We start from the raw sequence: 19,819 nt of genomic DNA on the forward strand, positions 1-19,819 counted from the left end.
TGGGAAACGCTGTCAGCCTTTCAGGCCGAGAGGTCAGACGGGAAAGCTCCAAACCCTTCTCTGATTTCCGTGGGGAAGAACAAAGCGGAGGCTCAAGCTTGGCGATAAAGGAGCACAAACACTCGGGACGTGGCAGAAGCTCTGCGGGGGCTGACTGAGCCTGCCCCCCCCCCGGGGCTCTGTGCCTGGTTTGCACTGCTTTGGGCAGCTCCGGGCAGCGCTGCGCACTGCAGCCCCCCCGAACGGTGCAAGAACCTGTGCGAAGAGAGCGTTGAACGATGCACCCCCTTCCTGCACTGTAGGTTTTGGGGTCCGCTTTGCAAGGCAACGCTTTTGGCTTTCAAAGAATGACGCTCAGCAGAAGCTGCTCCCGGCAGGAATCTTGAGAGGAGAAGGTCTTCAGTATCCCCAGCCACTGGGAAGGATGGGAGGAATGAGCTCAAGGTAAGTGCTGGCGAGCAACAGCAGGAACCAAGCTGCAGGGATGAACTATGTCCGTTCGCAAGGATGTTGATTTTTACTGATGCATCTGCCAAGAGCATCAGCTGTGCCTGGCCGGTCTGCTCATGCCTGGCAGATGCGCATGCGTGCGGTGCAATAACCAGAAGGAAATGTTACTCAGCTCTGTTTCCTTAAGGGTCGGAGGCTAGCGGAGCGGCACCTGTGACGTCCCGCGGAGAGGGACGGCGAGGCGCGAGCGCGCGCTTGGGAGCTCGCGGGGAGCTCGAACAGGCCAGTCATATTTCATTTCCAAGGGTTTTAACTGCACCCCCCGGGGGGACCTTTTGCACGTGGAACAAGGGTTCCCAGGGCTCGTCTGAGGGGCGGGCGTGTGGGTGATGCCCTCGGCTCCCGGAGGGTGGTGGCTGGGCGGCCCAGCAGCAGGACCGTGAGTACGGGAGCTGGGGAGCGTGCCGGGGCTCTGGCAGCTTTTCCAGGGTGCTGCCGAGCTGGGAGGAAAGAGGTTGGGGATTTCATGGTTTGTGGGCTTGGCTTTAAGGATACCTGCTCGCTGTTAGTCATACTGTAAGCTGCGTTTACACGTTCGTTAATTCATCCTTTCTCCCAGGCGAGGGAGAAGTGCGTAAGAAAAGAGGTGGCATGAAGTTGCTTTTTTTATGTATAAAATTTCCTCTGTATAAAGCTATTCCTGTGGAGATATAAAAAGCAAATTTACGGGGTGTCTCTCAGTTGCACAAGACTGGATAGCAAACTCTTCAGCCAAAGGTGAAGGACACTACCTGTCTTAGTGAAATATTTCACTGGTCTGTTTTATTAGGTGTTTCACCTTTGTTTCTTTCTGTTTGGGGTTAGTTGGTGTGTGGAAATTCCCTACAAGGAGCAGAAGGGCTGTCTGGCAAGTGAAAGTGAAAGTAGGGCACAACTGGCCATTCTGAAAAGCTGACTGGGAGCCCTGGCTCTCGGCAGGGGAGCTGGCAGGGGTTTGCATCTATCTGTGGAGTTGGGAGAGAGGGAACAGAGGTGGGGAGGGCAGTGAAGAAAAGCTGCCTGGACACATCAACTCCTCTGCTTTCTCCTCCGTTTCCCCTCTGCCCTCCCAAATCCCACGCTTCAAACACAGAAACTCCAAGTTCTGCTGTGGCAGCAGCAGCACACTGCTGTGCAGAGGGGAGAAAAGGGGCAGCCACGTCCAAAAAAAGTTCCCAGGTGTGATGGATCTCTCATGAATCTCCTGCGGTGGGATTCGAGAGAGAATGAATTGGGAGCATTTTTCTAGGAACAGCCCTGGCTGGTGTTGCTGCTGGTGGTACCTCGTACAAAGAGCAATCGTGGTCTGAAGACAGCAGTGGTGCACGCTAAGGCTGCGAAGGAGACTTGGCTTTTTCCTCCCTGTTTGTTCTGGCAGTCTGGGGGCTGCCAAGCCTTTTGTTTGTGGACCTTTGTACTGTAACCAGCTCCGTAAGGAAGCTCCTCCTATAACGATTTCCTCTGATTAGCCCGGTCAGAATACTCGTGATCCCTGCCAAAGCATGAAGGGTGCCAGAGCTGGATAAATGGTCATTCCCAGCTTCTGTTTGAATACCGTGTTCAGATTCTTCAGGCAGCTCTGAGTAGCTCAGCCACGGACCCCTGCAGACTCCACGGCAGGTGGGTGGGCAGGTCTCGGCTGGGTGTATGTGCTCCACAGCCGGGTGATGTTGGAGGACCAGTAAAGTGATGAGATGCATAGAAAAATGTTGCTTGAGTCCAAAACCGGGACAAGGAAAGGAGTTTGAAGCACGGCAGCAAGCAGAGTAAAATTCTCTGTATTTGAATTATTGGTGGCTACCTGTTTCAGCTTGTTCCCTTTGTAGGTCCTGTGTCTCCAGGGTAGAGCACAGAGACTTTGCTGGTAAGTGATTTTTTTTCTTCAGATTTTCTTGTTTTCTCTCTCGGGAATTTGACCTTGTCTGGCTGCCAGACACCCACCCAGCCGCCCTCACTCCCCCTCCTCAACAGGACAGGCGAAGAATGTAAGGTGGAAAAGTCAATGGGTTGAGATAAAGACAAGGAGATTGCTTACCAATTACTGTCATGGGCAAAGAAGACTTGACTTGGGGAAAGTTAATTTATTGCCAATTAATTGGCAATAATCCCATAGATTGGGATGGTGAGAAACAAACCCAAAAATTAGACCAACACGTTCCCCCCACCACCACCACCCCTTTCCTCCTCGGCTCAACTTCACTCCTTCATTCCTGACTCTCTACCTCCCCCCGCCAAGTGACTTCGGGGGAGGATGGAGAATGGGGGGTGACCTCAGCCCATCAGCGCTGCCCTCTGCCACTCCCTCATCCCGAAACATTTCTCATGCTCCAGCACGGCTCCTTCCCGCAGGCTGCGGTCCTTCAGGATCAGCCTGGTCTGCCAGGGACTGCTCTCCATGGATTGCAGCTTCCTTGGGGGCATGCCCATGTCCTGCAGCGCGGGGCCCCCCACAGGCTGCAGGATGGATATCTGCTTCACCACGGTCCCCCGTGGGGTGCGGGGGGACAACCTGCTTCACCGTGGTCTTTATGAGCTGCAGGGGAACCCGTGCTGCGGTGCCTGGGGCATGTCCTCCTCGCCTCCTTCGCTGCCGTGGCTGCCTGTAGGGCTGTTCCACTCGTGTTTTTTTTTCCACGCTTCCCGCTGCTGGGCAGCTTTCTCAGGGGTGCCACCAGCTCAGCGGATGGGCTCAGCTGTGTCCTGCAGCGGGTCTGCTGAGCTGGTTGTGTCCCGTGTGGGGCACCAGGTCCTGGTCTCTTCTCAGAGAGGCCACCCCTGCAGCCCCCCCCGCTGCCAGCGCCCAGGCACCTGCACCCAGCACCGTACCTGTGAGCGGCAGCTTTGCTTTCCTCAACTCTAAAGGAGAGGTGATGCTGCCAGTGCCTTCTGAAGGCTCTCTGGCTTCTACAGCTGATCACACGCTGCCCGAAAGCCTAATCTTACTCCTGATAGCCAAGGCACCACTGGCCTTCACGTAACAAGCTGAGTTTATTGCGTCGAGTCGTATTTTCTTACAGTGTGGATTTTAGAACGATATCTTTTAGAGAAACGCTGTGACCCAGGTCCAAGCCAGAGAGGTCAGTGTCATTTCTGTGAGCCTTAACACACCCCATAAACATGCAAACATCACTTCCTTGGTTCTGGGCCAAACCTGCACTTCCCAGAGGGAAGGCTCTCCTTTTCTGAGAATTGATTAGACTTCTGACCAGACCGGCGATATCACATAGTGTGGTAGCTTTGGAAAAAACTTTAATCTGGATTTCTCTTCTGATGGTAAGGCCGAGCAAGCAGCCAGGCATCGGTCAGCTCCTCTGCGCCCGTGGTGTCTTTCCAACTCAGCCGCCTGCTCCCGAAATGGAGTACACCTGGTACTGGTGGGACGATTCTGGGCAGTGGATTGAGTACGGGGAAGAGGTGAGATCCACGTTGCTAAGCCATCTTTCGGCGAGTGCTTGAGGGCACGGTGCTCTGCAGCCGGCGCGTTTCGCGGGCACCGCCGCGCACCCCCGCAGGGCTGCGCTGCCGCCCCGGCGGCCCGGACTTGTTAATTGTCCCTCGAAGCAGTCCTGCTACCCTGGGAAAGCTTCCAGGGGACTGGCTTTGAAAGCAGGGGCGCTGCCGGGAGGTGATGGACGTCTTTTGGCTGGAGCTGAGCAGGCGGGCTGGAGGCTGCTTTGTCGCTCTCCTTACAAGCGGCTGTTTTCTGCGGCGCGCCCCTCCGCCGCCGAAGGACAAAACGCTTGAAGCCTTAGAGACTTGGTTCAAAATGGCATCCCATAATAGGGGCCTGGGGAAACACTGGTATTTCCCCGCAGTGTCACCTAGACCAAAGGCTGGTTTCTAACAGGCGTAATTTCCTTGTTCTTTCTGTAGCATCCAAATCACTGCTCTGCCACAGTAACATCTGAAGATCTGGAGAAAGAATTTCTATCTGACCAGAAGGGTGTTGTGTTATTCAGGGCTGGTTCTCAGGTGTATGAGTTAAACTTTGAAGGTGAAGTATCTCCTTGTTTTAAGTTCATTACACAGGGTACCTTTTTCTAGTAGCCTCTTTCACGTAGACTTTTTACCCTATAACTGTGTTTCTTTGAACAGGTCTTTTTCCCCCGGTAAGTTTTCTCCAAGCACAGCTTGAGCAGTATGTACATTTCTCTGCAGTTTTGAGATGCCCTGCTCGAGCTTCTAGACCTGTGCATCTATACTCGGGAAAGCATCTCCGACAGTATTGTGTGTTCAGATGAAGAGCTGAGAGTAAACACTTCATGGCATCTGGCTTATGCATTTGTGTTTATACAACTGAAGAGGAGAAATGAGAAAGGAAAAAACAAAACAGAAAAAAAAAGCAGTGAGAAGTCAAATGGAGAAGAAGGGAGCCCATGGCAGACTTCTTGCACCTAGCTATGGGGAGAGAAAGCACACAGTGCAGCAAAGAGAGAGAGAAATCAGAAAAATGAGAAATGCTTTTCTGTTTCTAATTTATTTACCCATCTTAAAATTCCTGTTGGCTTTCCAAACTTTAAATCTGTTTCCTGGCATGAATAAAAAGAGTGGAGTTTAAAGGAGGAAACAGTGGATAATTAGCCATGTCACACACCGTGTGCTCTGTGATATTGTTACAGGACCAAGAAGAGAGGGCAGACTTTCCTCTCAGCACCGTGCAACAATCCTGCACTGCCAGGAAATCCAGATTTATGGCCCCCATCATAGTGAAACCTCTCCCCAGCTGTAGGCCTGGCATCAGACATGGTTTTCTCTGGCCGGCAGCCTGGGTGCGAATGCACGTGCAGGTGCAGTTGGTGGTTGGGTTGCCTCGAGCTTCACAACCTGTGCTAGCAGGTGGTTGACCTTGCTGATCTCTAAGCAGAAGCAGCACAATCGGGAGTGGTTTCGCAGTCTGGAGCAGGGTGTGGGTGGTAGACAGAGCACTGCGATGAGGTATTCAGGGCTACCTCCGTTTTATTTTTTTTCTAATCACATAAGGATGTGTCCCTGGACAATAAATTGTCTAACTATTAAGTCATTGTGTTTTTCTTTCAAGACATGGTCCAAACGAATTTGTTCTATAAAACTCAAAGAAAAGTTGCCCGGCTGCCAAAATTTTCATCCTCTCAAGGTGGACAAGGCAGAAGGTAATATACATTTATTATTTGATAATGTCTCTAGATGACAGCACCTGTCTGCTAAGAAGTTCCTCCTACCTGTCTAGAATTCAATTTTAGATTTCTTAAATTAATTTTTCGCTATCTTTTGCTGACTGGTTTAGTGGCAAATTTTGCAGTGATAGTATTTGTAAATCATGCAACAGTTGTGTGAAGTGTGCTGGAGGGATGTTTGGTGGCAGTCTCTGGCAGCTGTGAGAGACCCCGAGAGTAGATTTATTCTCCCGGAGAGAGCAAGGCCACATAGGGCTGGCACAACTGTGCCAGGAATTTTTATTCCTTGATTTATGCCCCAACAATACTAAATAAACCGTGCACAGAGTAAGAGCAAGGGACTGCCAGTCCCGAGAACTGTGGAGGAGGTAGATGTCATCCCCTGGAAAGCTGAGGATAAAATAAAACACGGAAGAAAATCCCTCTAAATTAAGAGAACTGGATGCACTTCTTTGGGGTACCCTATCTTATGGCTCGTTTAAAGGAACTTCAGCTTGACAGACTTTGAGTATGTCTGCTGTAAAATTTAGTTGGGCTACTGCTTTATTTTTTAAAAAATAAAAGCATTTGCTTCAGAAACTCACCAGCAGACAGTTCATCTGAAGCCAAGCGTTCAATTTAAGGGTTGGTTCAACCAAGGCTGGGTTGAATCAAACAGACAACAAACTGCAGCTCCTGAAGGGACGCTAATGCTCTTGCTGCTTGGGTTAAAACGTGTGTGCCAGGAGGCCGTTAGTGCTGGAAGCTGTGGAGCACTGGCTGGTGCAGTGGTGCCTCCGGGACACGAGTGTCCGCCCACAGTCTCCTGAGGGGCTTGGTCCTGGGGCTAGCTGGGGGCTGGCCACCTATGTGGCCAGCAATTTAGAGATGAGTAGCCCCACATGGAGGGAGAGGGCTTGCCCTCCAGTGTCCTAGAGGTTCAAGCAGGACGTGTGGAGGGCTAGCTGGCACAGTTGTATAAACAGCCCAGCTAGGAGCACGTTACTTCCTATTTGAAGCTCTCCTACCAGTGTCTTAACCTGCCAAGAGATGCATTAGGATGCGCGGGGATGTGTGTGGAAATCTAAACTGGAGAATGCGATAATGGTTTTGTGGAAAGTAAAATAAAAATCCAGGGATATACCTGAAGGCTGCTGTAGAGCCAGGGGCTGGACCCTCCGGAGTTGGTTAGGAGTACCATAGACTGACTTGCTCCTTTTTCTTTCCTGCAGCCAAAACACAACTCTCTCAAGTTCTGCCTATCCTCTGCAATGGGACCAATCTGCACTGCCTGATGTCGGGTTCAGGGTAGGTCCTTCCAGCTCCCCAATGGGTATGGCAAACTGTGTCCCGTACTGATTTTTCCAAGAACGTGACCCAAGACTGTTGAGATGTTCCCAAATTTTAAATGTGTCTTATAAAATAAGCAACTATGAGGTGAAACAGGCTGACAGTTTCATGTTCAGAATAGACCTGTGTCTCCTGGGTGGCTCTCTGAGCCCCCCCACATACACCACACAGGGTAAGAAGGGCCCTTTTGGCCCTTACCGGTCTGACCTGCCCTTTGCACTCTCCCAAGGCACCTGATAAACTGTATGAATTGCATCTTAAGGGGTGTTGTAGTCTCTCCTCCTTCGATTTGAGGCAAAATGTTATTTGCCATGATAAAACTAGGGCTTAGCCCTGTAGGGAAGGAGCTAGGTTGTCAAATTAAGGTGAAACTGATATTTGCTCTTCTCCAGCCTGAATATTGCCGTGCTTGTAATCTTCAGGTTACTCTGAAGTAAGAATAATCGAGATGCGGAGGTGTGTCCATCAAAGGAAGCTTGCGTGGGATTGCATTCATTTTTCTCAGTCAGTGCCTGTGCTTCCACATGGGGAGTGAGGGTGAAGGAGGGGAGAGGATGGTTAACTAGAAAGCTTGTGATTTTAATGGCAGGGCTTTTTCCCCTAATGTGAGGAGGCCAGTGAGTCCTTAGGTAGGACTGGGAGTTGTTAGTGTCAGTAATACCTTATTTTGGGTGTTTTAAAACTATTCAGTTGGTACAGCTCAGCTACAGTTCCAATGAGTACGGAAAAATTCAGAGGCTGTTTGAGAAGACAATGAAAGATTACTACATCCACCAAGTGCAAAGGATCCAGAACCCAACACTCTGGCAAGTTTTTCAGTGGTTTGTATCTATTTTATTTCATTATCCTTATGGTAGCAGGAGACTGGTATTTCCTGATCTATTGTCCTCCACAGCCTGCATTAGGAGTTGCCAATCCAGCAGCCCAGCAGAGGTGCCCAAGCCTGGCTGGGGGTGAGGTTCAGCACGCGTTCCCATTAGGCACACATACACACAGAACGTATGAGTGAGCACACAGCTGGTCACAGAAAGCAACACAGGCAGCACAGCACCCGTGCAGTCCTAAACAGCACCAACAGCCTCATCCCGTTCCCTTCCTCTGGCTGATTCGGGTGAAAGCCTGTTACTGGAATGTACACACATATATGGTCCCTCTAGGAGCTGGGCTTAGACCCTCAGCCTACCCATGTGCTGACCCCTGGGTCTTCTTGTCTCCAGTTATGTTCTGCATTGACACGCACACACATACAAGTGGGTCTCTATAGACTTTGTGGGGTCTTCAGTGGTTGGCCTGGACCTCCTGGTCCTTCTGGTAAGCAAGCTCAGACCTTTTAGCCTCTCCAGCGTTTGGGCCAGACTTAAGACTGCTCTGAGACCCGGCTCCCAGGCCAGCTCCCCTCCTCACTGGCTGTCCAGCCTCACGCTGGCTGGTGACCACACACTGACACACACCCTCGCCTGCTGAAGCTGCTGGTGCTGTGCACACGTGGCTCCTGTGACCCAAGGTCCTACTCCGGGTGCTGCATCCCGATGCCCGTACGCGCGCGTGCGCACGGACTGGAGAGTCCATCATCCAGGTAAGAGCCAGAAATTGAGTTTAATGAGGAGACAGGGCAGACTGCGCTGGTCAGGCACAGGGCATGGCCAGACAAGACCACTAGCCAGACAGCTGTCTGTTTACACACAACCAGCCCTTTTTACCCCCTTATCCATCTATTTTCCCGTGTTTGTTCCTCCTCAGACCACCCTGACCCCTCCCTTCTCCCACCTGCAGTTCCTCTGTTAAACATCTCACTATAAATTCTGTGCAATCCCCAAATGCTCTTCCCCTCTGTACCGTAACAAGTCCCGCACCCTCGTAGGCAGTACCCTGCTTGTGTCCATGAGCTGCTCTGGACCCTTCCCATTGCTCGTGGTGCTGGGTCTGCCCCTGGTCCCTGGGAGAGGCCAGGGCTGAGGCTCCTCTCTCCGTGATTGGGTTGTCGGGGTTGTCTCTGTGCTCTTTTGTGTGTGTGGAAACGAGCCTTTTACCACATAACCTAACGGGTTGTGGGGGGGGGGGGGGGGTGTTCTTGCTAGTGTTATTCAAAAAGAAAGTTCTTTTCCTTCACCATGACTGAGCTGTGGTATCTCAAATTTATTCTTTTTGTTTCAGTCTCTTCCACACAGGAGTTCTGTGTTTTGGTTTTGTGGGGGTTTTTTGTGGTTGTTTTTTTTTTTTTTTTTTTTAAAGGGACTTCATATGTGATAAACGTGGGGGTAGAGATTAGACAGTCTTCACTGTGGCTTCATACGGTTCAGTTTTATAATCATATTTATGCGTTCAGGATTTATATAACCTGGGAGCTGACCAATTCCCAGTCAAGAGATGTTTGTCTCTTTACTCTCTCATGTGGTATGAAGTTGTGGGTGACACAGTCCATCGCAATGCTGAGAACTTTTTGTTTTGCTGGAAAGAGCCAGCTGTGCAGCAGGGTACCAACAGAAGTGCAAAGAAGGCAGTAACCCCACTGAGAGTGGTTTGTGTCACTGTTCCTCCATGACCCAAAAGTAGGAGGAGTTGAGTTGGGAAATTGTCCTTGTTTGAACCAGGGTAACATGTCTATTTTTAAATTTTTTTTTTTTTTTTTTTTTTTTTTTTTTTTTGGTCCATAGGCAAAAGGAGCAGATGAAGAAGCTCAATAAGTCAAAAGGGGTGGATGAGCGGCTCCTGTTCCACGGGACGAATCCGTCCCACATGTCTGCCATCTGTGAGCAGAACTTTGACTGGAGGATCTGTGGGACTCACGGGACAATGTATGGAAAAGGTACAAGTGCAGAAGTGTGGGTTCAGGGGCTGTAGCAGCGCAGGCTGCAGAGCCCAGCCAGGCTGATGGGTGCGTGAGGGGTGACCGACTGTCCCTGCCCCCTGCACTGCATGGCTGCAGGCAGCGTCCTCAGCAACCCCATTTCAGGAGGGGCTAAAACCACCCCTCTTTGCCTCAGGTATCCACTGCTCAGCAAAGTTCTTGGACAGATGGGACTGGGAGGTTGATGGCAAAACGTGGCTAGAATCTGTTGATGCTTTAAATTAAGTCGATGTGGAAACACCTGGCAAGGATACGTGTCGAGCTACCTGGGGTTTTTGAATCATTGGCTGCCCAAGTGTTGACAGCAGATGTTTGTTCCTCGGTTGATGTATTGTCTGACCTGTGGCTTCTTCTGGTCCCTAGGAAGCTACTTTGCCCGAGACGCCAGCTATTCCCACGAGTACTGCTCCTCTCGCGGTGGTCGCTACAGCATGTTTGTAGCTCAAGTTCTCGTTGGAGACTTTGTTCAGGGAAACCCTGAATACCTTCGCCCTCCACCCAGAGCTGGTAATTCAAACAGACTTTACGACAGCTGTGTGGATGACCCAACAGACCCTTCCATCTTTGTCATCTTTGAGAAGCACCAGATTTACCCCGCCTATATTTTGGAGTACAGCAGCGAGGCCCATTGTATGATTCTGTAATGAATGGCAGAGTCTCATCTGAATTTACACTGAATAAATTACACTTTAGTGCATTTTTTAAAAATGTTTGTTGAATTTTAGCAGTAGTTTTAGAACATTTCGTAATGCTGTGAACCAGTGCCAATCCCCTGAAGGATTCTGAGGCATAGTTTTTTGGTAGGGGCTGTCCTTTTGGTGGCAGAAAGCGCTAAACTTTGACCTCCGCCTTATCTCCAGCCTGGGATGGGGATGTACCTGCCTTGCGTAGCTGGGTGCAGTGACACTTGCTGCTGCTGAAAGTGGCACTGCTGAGGATACGGTTAACTTGATCCACTGATTTAGTCACTTAGGGATGATTCCTGCCTGTGATTGTGCTGATGAGCTAAAGGTGGGGAATGCGGACAGAGGACAAGTGAAAGTACCTACGTTGGAGCACGAGAGATGAATCATGGCCTGTCTTTCCATTAAATGACGGGAAGCTCCTGCATCCTGGAGGCATTGTAATTAATGCTGGCAATGAACTCTGCTTTGTTTCCCGGTCGCGTTGCTGACAGCTCTTCTCACTTTGTTCTTCCATGTCGAGTCTGCCCGTCCCCGTGACACCCTGTCCTTGCTCTGTCCCCACTGGGTTAATGGCAAGAGAAGCAGGGAGATTGCAGCTGCTGAAGTTAGATCCCCACTGTGCCACGGCAGTTACAGCGAGGAAGGTCCACGGTGAGCTGAGCAGCAGCAGCAGCGACCGGTGAGGCCAAGGAGCTTTGTGAGGGGCGGCCGCTGGCACGGCCACCCCCCCCTTCCCACCCTGCAGACTGAAGTTGGCGGTGGCTATTTTGAATTGTGCTGCTTCTCCAGGTGATTGAGAAGTGCCCCGGCAGCGTGTGCTCCCACCGGGATGGGTGGGGGAAAGCTTGGATGGTGGGCACACTGCTTGGAACTTGGTGGATGGTGGGATGGCTTTGGGGATGACTGATAGCATGGAAACAAAAATTAATGGTTTATTTTTAAACAGTCTTGCTGTATAAGCTGTTGTAATTCAGCAAAGGAGTCAGAAGTGGTTCAGCTGGGCATGCGGTGAGTGGGAGGAACCAAGAGTGGGGATGTGTGTAGGATCTCATCAGCTTTCCTAAAGCCTGCTATCCTCAGGCACAATCAGTGCCCTTAGCTGCCTTTCTGACATTTTCTTACTGCAGTGAGTCCCTGAGCTACCCTATTTAGTGCACTTCCACGTCCCACGTCTTTTGCAGGAGCCTAAAGGTTGTTTTTTTGCAAATTAGTGACCTAATCTTGTCAGCCACAGGTGAGCAGAGAGCTTTCCATGCACTCAGGAAGTAAAAGTCACTTAAATGGGCATTTTCCTGAATACATGATATTTTTTCATTAAAAAGAAAGAAAGAAAGAAAGAAAAACAAATGGCAGTAAATTATCTGCTGCACACCTTTCTCAATAAGGAAGGTGGTGTACAACGGTTAATTGCTTTCTTGTGCTATCAATACCACTGCACTGGCAAAGTGCAGGGATTTTGGAGAGCTCTTTGCCCAAGATTTGTCAGTGGTCATAGACCTGCATCCTGTGCTTCGCACAGACATGAATCTGAGCATTATTTGTACAAACAGCAACAGAAAATCCGACTGAAGCTGTTGGCTTTTTAACTAGGTGGGACTATACAGAGGTCTTTTTCAGTTTGCAGACTTGCTGCCTGGCCGTGGCACCCAGTGGGTGCCGTCTATGGCAGCCTTCACCCCACAGTCGCCCTCCCCTGGCTGCCTCCAAGCTGCAGATTCTCAGGGATGGAAATAATGACCATTTCCAGCTGTCACCCCGCCTTGGTTCTTACAACACTGTGTAAATTTGCTCCTTTGCTTCATCAGCGTATGTGGGGGGTTGTACAAGCAGCCTTTGGGAGATGGAGGGTTTGGGAAGAGTTTTGCCATTAGAGAAAATGCTGTGTGGAATGATGCCCTTGTACAAACCATCTTCCCCTGTTCTTCTCCACCATGACAGAAGAAACCGTGAATCTCGTGGGAAAAAGCCCTTTCCAGCAAGGTGGGCCTCAGCGTGTGATCACCAACCTCCTCAGAGGCAGGAGAAGGTAAGGGAGAGCCTGCTGAGGGGCAGGCCAGGCACCGAAAAAGGGGGGTTTTGTTGGCCTGAAAAAGAGTAAACCTGGCAGAGAGGAGAGGGGAGGTGAAAACACGCAGCGTTTGGAATAAGAGATTTTCCAATAAGCCAAAACAATTTCTGACAGCAGGGAGAGCTCTCGCAGCCTCCAGCAAGTAGGTGCCAGGTATTATACGAGAAGATCAGGCTGGAGTCCGGTGTGTGCAGCGATAACTGCGTGCCGCGGCGCGGGACGGCCGAGGTGGAACTGCTCTTTGGCTTTGTAGGTGTTGGAGCACCGGATCTGAAGTGGGAGAGCTCCTTGAGGAGCCCGAGCCATTTCAGGGTCGCTCGCTGCAACCCTCCCTCCGTGTCACCGCCAAAAGGAGCGGTGCCAACCCCCAGGAGTGTGTTGCTGCTCTTTTCCCCACGCCACCGCTAATTTCTCCATTTTTTGGAATATGGTCCCTGTTAGGAAGGTGCTGCGGGAGCACTTCACCTGTGCCACCGTGGGGAGGTTTTGGGGGGGCTTGGAAGCTGCGGGAGAGCAGAGGGAGAGGGCTCTGCCGACAGGCCAGCTGCCCCCGCAAGAGTCCCCAAATGCAGAGGAGGGAGCCCAAGTGATCTTTTTGATGTAATGCATTTCTAATTGATTTTCTTGTGGTGCTCTTAGGACTTCACAGTGTCCCTGGCTTTAAAGTTGTTGGTTACATATTCATGCACCTGCTCTAGGCTTTCTATTAAATAACACCTCAAAACATTTTCAGGCTGTCTTTTAGTTTAGTGATGCCAAATTTGACTTTTTGGTATTTTTAAGAATCCTTTTAAAGAATTCTGACAGAGTTTATTACAGGGATGATTAAACCATAGAAACTTAATGCTCGATTGAACAAGCTGAATGGCATGTTATTTTCCAAAACATTTAAACTCCTAAAAATCAACCTGAGCCCCATAACCTGGCGCTACCACTGTATGGGTGCCAGGTGGAGAAAACTCAGATATTGTTCTTGGCGTGACATGCTCAACAATTGCATTATTTAACAAGACTGTTTCTGGATCGAGGGAATAATGATCCTGAATCAGCGTGTAGCTGTGGTAATGATGGGGGCCTGAGGGTTTGGGGGAGGGCAGGGGTCCTCATCTAGGGGCTGCAGGAGACAGATCTGTAAGAATCAGACTTCCATTGCTCAGGGAACAACTTTTTCTAATTTTTCCTGTTTTTTTGAAGTCCTGTTTCTTTTGATGAACCTATTGTCTGGTATGCTGAGTCCTAGACAGCATTTCCCAAAGCAACTCAATCTGTCTTTCCAAGATTACTTTTACATCTAGATTACAAATAGGAGCAATAGGAAAGGCTGACCTGGTTCTTATCCATCTGTTCTTAATAAGCTTAGATTTTCCTTCCAGATGCTTTACTGCAATGTCAGAGGGCCCATTAATCGGTGTGCCAGTGCTCAACCTGTAGCCACTTGGAAAGTGTCTACACACGATATCCCCACCACTGGAGGAAGCCGTGTCTTTACCTATTCCCAAAGAGAAGCTTTATTTCACTCTGTGTTCTCTGAATCATTTTTCTTGGGCTGTGCCTTCAGCTTCGATCTCCTTAATGATTTTGATTTTTTTCAAATGGTTTTCCCTTTACTAAGACCAAAGGAGATGTTAGAAGTCACACTGATCTCTGTTTTCTTGAACAACTTCTACACTTTTTCACTCTTGCTTCTTGAAAACTCTTTCTGGCTGCATTTTGCAGATAGCCCCTTGCATAGAAACATAAAATGATTTGGGCTGGAAGGGACCTTAAAGATCATCTAGTTCCACCCCTCCCTGCCCCGGGCAGGGCCCCCTTCCCCCAGCCCAGGGGGCTCCCAGCCCCATCCAACCTGGCCTTGAACCCTCCCAGGGAGGGGGCACCCACAGCTGCTCTGGGCACCCTGGGCCAGCGCCTCCCCCCCCGCACAGGGAAGGATTTCTTCCTTACATCTAATCTAAGTCTACCCTCTTTCAGTTTAAAACCCTTACCCCTCACCCTGTCACTACACCCCCTGACCCAGAGTCCCTCCCCCCCTCTCCTGCCCCCCCTTTAAGCCCTGGGAGGCCGCTCGAAGGGCTCCCCGGAGCCTTCTCTTCTCCAGGCTGAACCCCCCCAACTCTCTCAGCCCGGCCCCCCAGGGGAGCTGCTCCAGCCCCCCCAGCATCTCCGTGGCCTCCTCTGGCCCCTCTCCAACAGCTCCATGTCCTTCTTACATCAGAGCCCCCGGAGCTGAACGCAGGACTCCGGGTGGGGTCTCAGGAGCTCAGAGCAGAGGGGCAGGGTCCCCCCCTCGCCCTGCTGCCCACACTTGCTGCAGCCCAGGACACGGTTGGCTTTCTGGGCTGTGAGCACACCTTGCTGGCTCACAGTCAGTTTTCCATCCGCCAACACCCCCAAGTCCTTCGCCGCAGGGCTGCTCTCCAGCCACTCTTCACCCAGCCTGGATTTGTGCTTGGGATTGCCTCGACCCATGGGCAGGACCTTGCATTTGACCTTGTTGAACTTCATGAGGCTTGCCATGGACTCACCTCTGAAGCCTGTCAAGGTCCTTCTGGATAGCAATCTTCCAGTTTGTTTTCTTATTGAAAGCTCCTGTAGGTTTATGACTTTTTAACCTATACTCTGTGCCATCCGGCTGAAGCTGTGATCTGTCCTTCTGTCCTGAGAGCCAGTTGATCTTCATTTTGCCTCCTAGCTCAAACAAGTTCTTCAAAGAGTCTTCTCCACATCCTTTTTCCTCTTGGATCCTCATGCAATCTGACCTTGTATTAATGATTAAACAATCTCTCCCTTCACAGAACTTATTTGACTGAAAGTCCTCACATCCCTCATAATGTCTCAAAAATTGCCTCCCACTTTGGGATTTTTTTTTTTGACTAAGTCAAATTCCTTACTAACAGAAGGGCCTCTTTACATTTCTTTAGTGTAGTCTGAGATGTGATTAGTTTCACTGCATGGAACCGTAGGCTACTAACCAAACCTAAACTTTGTGACAGCACTATGAAAAATAGGTTTTTCCCACCAGGACCTCCTCCAGATGCTGCTATTTCTGTATGGTCTGAGTAACTCCATGTCCCGCTCACCAGCTTTTCTTTTCCTTCCCTTCTCAGATCAAGCTTTGGATTTGTTTTCTTTTTACTCCCTTCAACTTCTAGTTCTATTTGCGCCTCTTAACGTGTGGTGTCTAGGCAGTTTCTTGAATCTGAAATATAACTAACAGGACTTGTAAGTAAAGCAAAAGCTTCACTGCACAGCAGATGGAAAGGCCACTTGCAGCACCCCTCTCGGTGTGAATGCTATCAACCGAGATAAAAATGGTCAGAATCCTCTAACGACTCTGTGCGTTCATGAGGATTGTGAAAGCTGTTGCTTGTCACGGGGAAGCAGCTCATTGCAGTGGGCAGCAGAAGGGACGTGGGCTTGGTAGCCAGATGATCTACTCCCACATATGCTGAGGTTTTGTTGGGGAACCCAAGGAAACTCAGAAGTATTGGCTTCTATAGGTGAAACATCAATAGCAAGCAAACAGTACTCTTGCTACCTAACCAGGGTCAGGTGTCTGCTCAGTGCACATACCATGTGCTGGCTCGCTCAGGGGGCAGCATATGGGACATCTGGGTTCAAGTACAGGCAACAAAGAAAACAAAAAAACTTTTTAGGACTCGTTCTCTGCCCTGAGGATTTGGAAACCAGACAATTTTCTGGGCTGTGAAATGATGATCACAGTCCAGGAATTCCTGCTGAGTGGGGGTTTCCTTCTCAAGACTACTGTTAAGCAACCTGCCAGAAGCTGATCGCCTTTTTATTTACTTATTTATTTATTTATTTTTAATTTTTCCCTTTCATTTTTTTTTTTGAGACAGTTCTGTGCTTTTGATCCTTCCTGAGGCTCACTCATTTGGCCGCATGGAAACCTGCTGATACTGGCTGGATGATTCCCTGTGGCGGATCGAGTAGGGGAAGCAGGTAAACTCCGCTGCACCCCTGAAACCCAGCTCCGAGCCCCAGTCACTAGTAAAGAAGTCCCGCTTTGAATGTTTGGGTTTTTGCGAGGCCTGCCTGTCAGGTGGCACGCGGGCTTTCTCCATAGTCCCGTGGTGCTGGCCAACCCTTGAAGTGTCACAGTGTACTCTTGGGGGAGTTTCTGAATGCCACCTCTAAGCACAATTTTCTGTCCTGGGAGTAGCTAAAATCTTTGCCAAGGCTGTTTTTTTTTGTTTTGTTTTTTTTTTTTTTTTTTTTTTTCCCCTGTACACATGCACACACTTTCATTACATATACGTTATATAAATTTTGGGGGAGGGCAGGGAATGTCGTGACTCACTGGAAAGCTGACAAAGTTGTATTTGGAAAGCTGTTTCTCTGAAGTACAGTGCAGCACTACTTTGACTATTAACTACTTTGGTCTTGATGTTATGCTAAACCTTTCCACCAATCTTATAAAGAGCATTAAAAACCAGCTGCCTATAACAGACACCATCACTACTTTTGTTTCTGTAGCCTTCAACCTAGTCTGCAGCATTGGTGACATCTGCCCAGGTGGGGAAGGTGCTCCAGGCGGATCAGGAAGGCACTCTGAAATTTCGAGTTCATTCACAGAAATACGGGCTAAACTTTGAAGGTAGAATACTTACTTGTTTATAACGTGTTTAATACGTGTGATGTTCTGTTAACTTTGTAGCGCGGCTTCTCTCCTGAATATGCCTCATGTAGCCCCATGACCAACAGAAGCATCCGTCCTAGCTAGAGGGAACACACATCTTTAAAAGCACTTGCTAGAAAATTAATTGTGTAATTTGAGAAGCAGAGGAGATGCTGTTTGTGTCTGACAACATAAAATGTGAGAAATATATAAAATTTCCCATTCTTTTGGCTAAATGAGCGATTTAATTGCTGGAGCTATTTGAGACCTGTACAGTTAAAAGATTAGAAAAATAAAGTCATGGTATTCAACACACAAAAAAAAGAAGAGTATTAGGAGGATAGTCTGAGACCAACAGGTGGGTCATGGTGCATGTGGCACCACGAGCGATGGAGGACTTGTGAGAGAGGATGAGCTGAGGAGAAGACCTGGATTAGCCGAGGCTGTGGAGGAGGAGAGCTTCGTGGGAGGCAGCCTGTGGTTCTCCATCGCCCCAGGGTGGCTGCTCGACTGCGGGGCTGCTTGCTGGGGAGGACACAGAAGGACTGATGTTTGCAAGCTGAAAGGATAGGGTGGTATTCGAAGAAGAAAAAGAGAAGACCTAGATCGTGCACAGGCACTATTTTAGGTACCCACATCCATTTTTGAGGAGTGGGATTGCGATAGCTCGAAACTGGCTGTGTGATGGGATCAAAAGAGGAGCCTTCCAGGTCGACAAGAGGACACGTGTCAGCAATTTTCCAGTGCCCCTCTGTGTAAGAGTGGCTGAGCAGGGACATGCCCAAGTGTGCCAGCCTGGCTCCTGCCTTCGGCAGCAGCAGGCACTGCATCCTTGGAAAAGAAGGGGAGGAACAGCAGGTAGTGAGACATCCCTCACTGCCAGTGACATGCAACTCGAGGCCTTCCTAAGGCTGAAATAACATATGTGTATTTGATGGCCCTTACTGGATTTCTCTTCTCCGGTGAAGTATGTTTGGTCTTTCTTGAACTGCTGCAGACTTCTAGCGCCTGTGTTGTGTCACAGCAGTGGGGTCTGTGGTGGAGCTATGCCTTTCCTGAATAGCTGCTCTACTTCAGCCTGCCTTCGTGTTTGCTTTGTCACGACACGGCCCAGGGAAATCTGAGCGTGCAGATGACAAGAAAAACCTGCTGCCGGCCAGATGACAAGTGTGGTGGAGGTGTCCTCTCACACCCGACCCGCCCGGACTGGTGGTGGGACGGCGCTGCAATATCTGCGCTGGCAGGAGGAGGTGGACACAGAGAAGGGAAGGGGTGATAACGGAGGTCACGGGTTTCCACAGCTGCCAGACACTGATTTTCCTTTTCCTCCCATCTCCACATCTTTCCTCTCGGCATGTCTCACGCTGGTGCTTGCCCCGTGGCCAGTACCAAAAACTGCCGGTACTGCCTGGATGACCCTAACCAGCGGCAGGGATACCGAGAGGCAGTAAGCACCTCTCCCCTCCCTGCCCGTGAGTTTCTTTTGCCCTTCACGCAAGCAGTGCCTTTCACACACGTCTCGGGTCTTGCCTCAGTGCATCCCCGTGGCACACATGCATTTTGATGTATTCAGCAGCCTCTCGTAATTTTACTTCTATCAGGTAGCACCCTGTGAGCTTGAGGTCTGAACACCATTTATTTTCTTGGCCAATCAGAGCCTTTCAGAATTGCTTTAATGGGAGCAATTGTTATGCTGTGTGTGCACCTGTGAGGAGAATGCTCTTTTGCTTTGGACATCCTAGCGACTCATTGCAGAAGAGAGAGCCAGAAAGCTATCCCACGTGCTGACAAGGAACAATAGCAAAACGTGACTGTTTTGAGAGCCGTGGTGATGTTCTCCAATCCTGCGTGGAAGGGCTGAGGAGAAGGTGGAGAGCACCACGGGCCACAGAGATGGGCAGGACTCTGGGGATACACCACCCCACCAGACCTCATCTGTGGATGCAGTGCCCAGCAAACAGCTTCTGGTGGGAGATGAGGTAGGTCTGGGATGCACTGGAAGACTCCAAGTCATAGGCAACTACCCCTGCTTAGCAAATAAAATGCTGCTCTGCAGGCTCTCTAAACCAAAACTTTTTTCTGATGGATAATTCCCCTTGTTTTTCCAGTCTCCAAACCACTGTGCTGCCACTGTAACCTTCGCAGGTGGAGAAGGCATTTCAGGCTGACAAGGAAGGCACTCTCCAGTTTCGAGCAGGTTCTCAGCAGTATGTGATCAACTTCAAAGGTGAGATACCTGTTTGCTTTCTGTCTCATGTAGGTGGGATGTGACTGACGCTGCAGCGCAGCGTGCCCCGGGGAGAAGGCTTGCAGGCAGGAGCACAAGAGGAATGAGAAGTGCTTTGTGGATTGCAAGCAGGCAGTGCTACAGGAGCGTGAAGGGGAGGATGGGAAGAAGGGGGATCCTCCACTGAGAAGGCACGGGGACATATAAGATGGTGCAAGGATGCCCTGGGGTGTTGCAGCCTTCTGCTGCCGGGTCTGTAAGTGGCGGTGCCCGTCCAGTTCTGGGGGGGCCTGAGGGACCCCCGCTGCCCGGGAAGAGCCAGCCTAGCTCTGGGCCCCCTCTGCGGGGAGGGCTGGCCGGGTGCAGGCAGCTGTAGGTTG

General features: G+C 50.1%; 1 protein-coding gene across 1 annotated transcript in view; it reads left to right on the forward strand.

The window, feature by feature from the left end:
* Nucleotides 1–639: 639 nt before the first annotated feature.
* The window catches only part of LOC116962343 (protein mono-ADP-ribosyltransferase PARP12-like), a 29,025-nt gene continuing 9,845 nt past the window's right edge, over nucleotides 640–19,819 (forward strand). The window contains exons 1-14 of the mRNA XM_032995757.2: nucleotides 640–732; nucleotides 2,316–2,353; nucleotides 3,768–3,903; nucleotides 4,363–4,483; nucleotides 5,528–5,618; nucleotides 6,854–6,929; nucleotides 7,662–7,792; nucleotides 9,626–9,777; nucleotides 10,183–11,294; nucleotides 12,444–12,531; nucleotides 16,434–16,536; nucleotides 17,071–17,191; nucleotides 18,955–19,191; nucleotides 19,321–19,439. Of these exons, the coding sequence (XP_032851648.1) occupies nucleotides 3,844–3,903; nucleotides 4,363–4,483; nucleotides 5,528–5,618; nucleotides 6,854–6,929; nucleotides 7,662–7,792; nucleotides 9,626–9,777; nucleotides 10,183–10,463 (912 nt within the window). The 5' untranslated portion in view covers nucleotides 640–732; nucleotides 2,316–2,353; nucleotides 3,768–3,843 and the 3' untranslated portion in view covers nucleotides 10,464–11,294; nucleotides 12,444–12,531; nucleotides 16,434–16,536; ... (1 more) ...; nucleotides 18,955–19,191; nucleotides 19,321–19,439. The remainder of the gene's footprint in view (nucleotides 733–2,315; nucleotides 2,354–3,767; nucleotides 3,904–4,362; nucleotides 4,484–5,527; nucleotides 5,619–6,853; nucleotides 6,930–7,661; nucleotides 7,793–9,625; nucleotides 9,778–10,182; nucleotides 11,295–12,443; nucleotides 12,532–16,433; nucleotides 16,537–17,070; nucleotides 17,192–18,954; nucleotides 19,192–19,320; nucleotides 19,440–19,819) is intronic.

This window comes from Tyto alba, unplaced genomic scaffold (assembly GCF_018691265.1).
Source record: "Tyto alba isolate M040663 unplaced genomic scaffold, T.alba_DEE_v4.0 Super-Scaffold_21, whole genome shotgun sequence".
In the NCBI taxonomy this organism is placed as follows: Eukaryota; Metazoa; Chordata; class Aves; order Strigiformes; family Tytonidae; genus Tyto; species Tyto alba.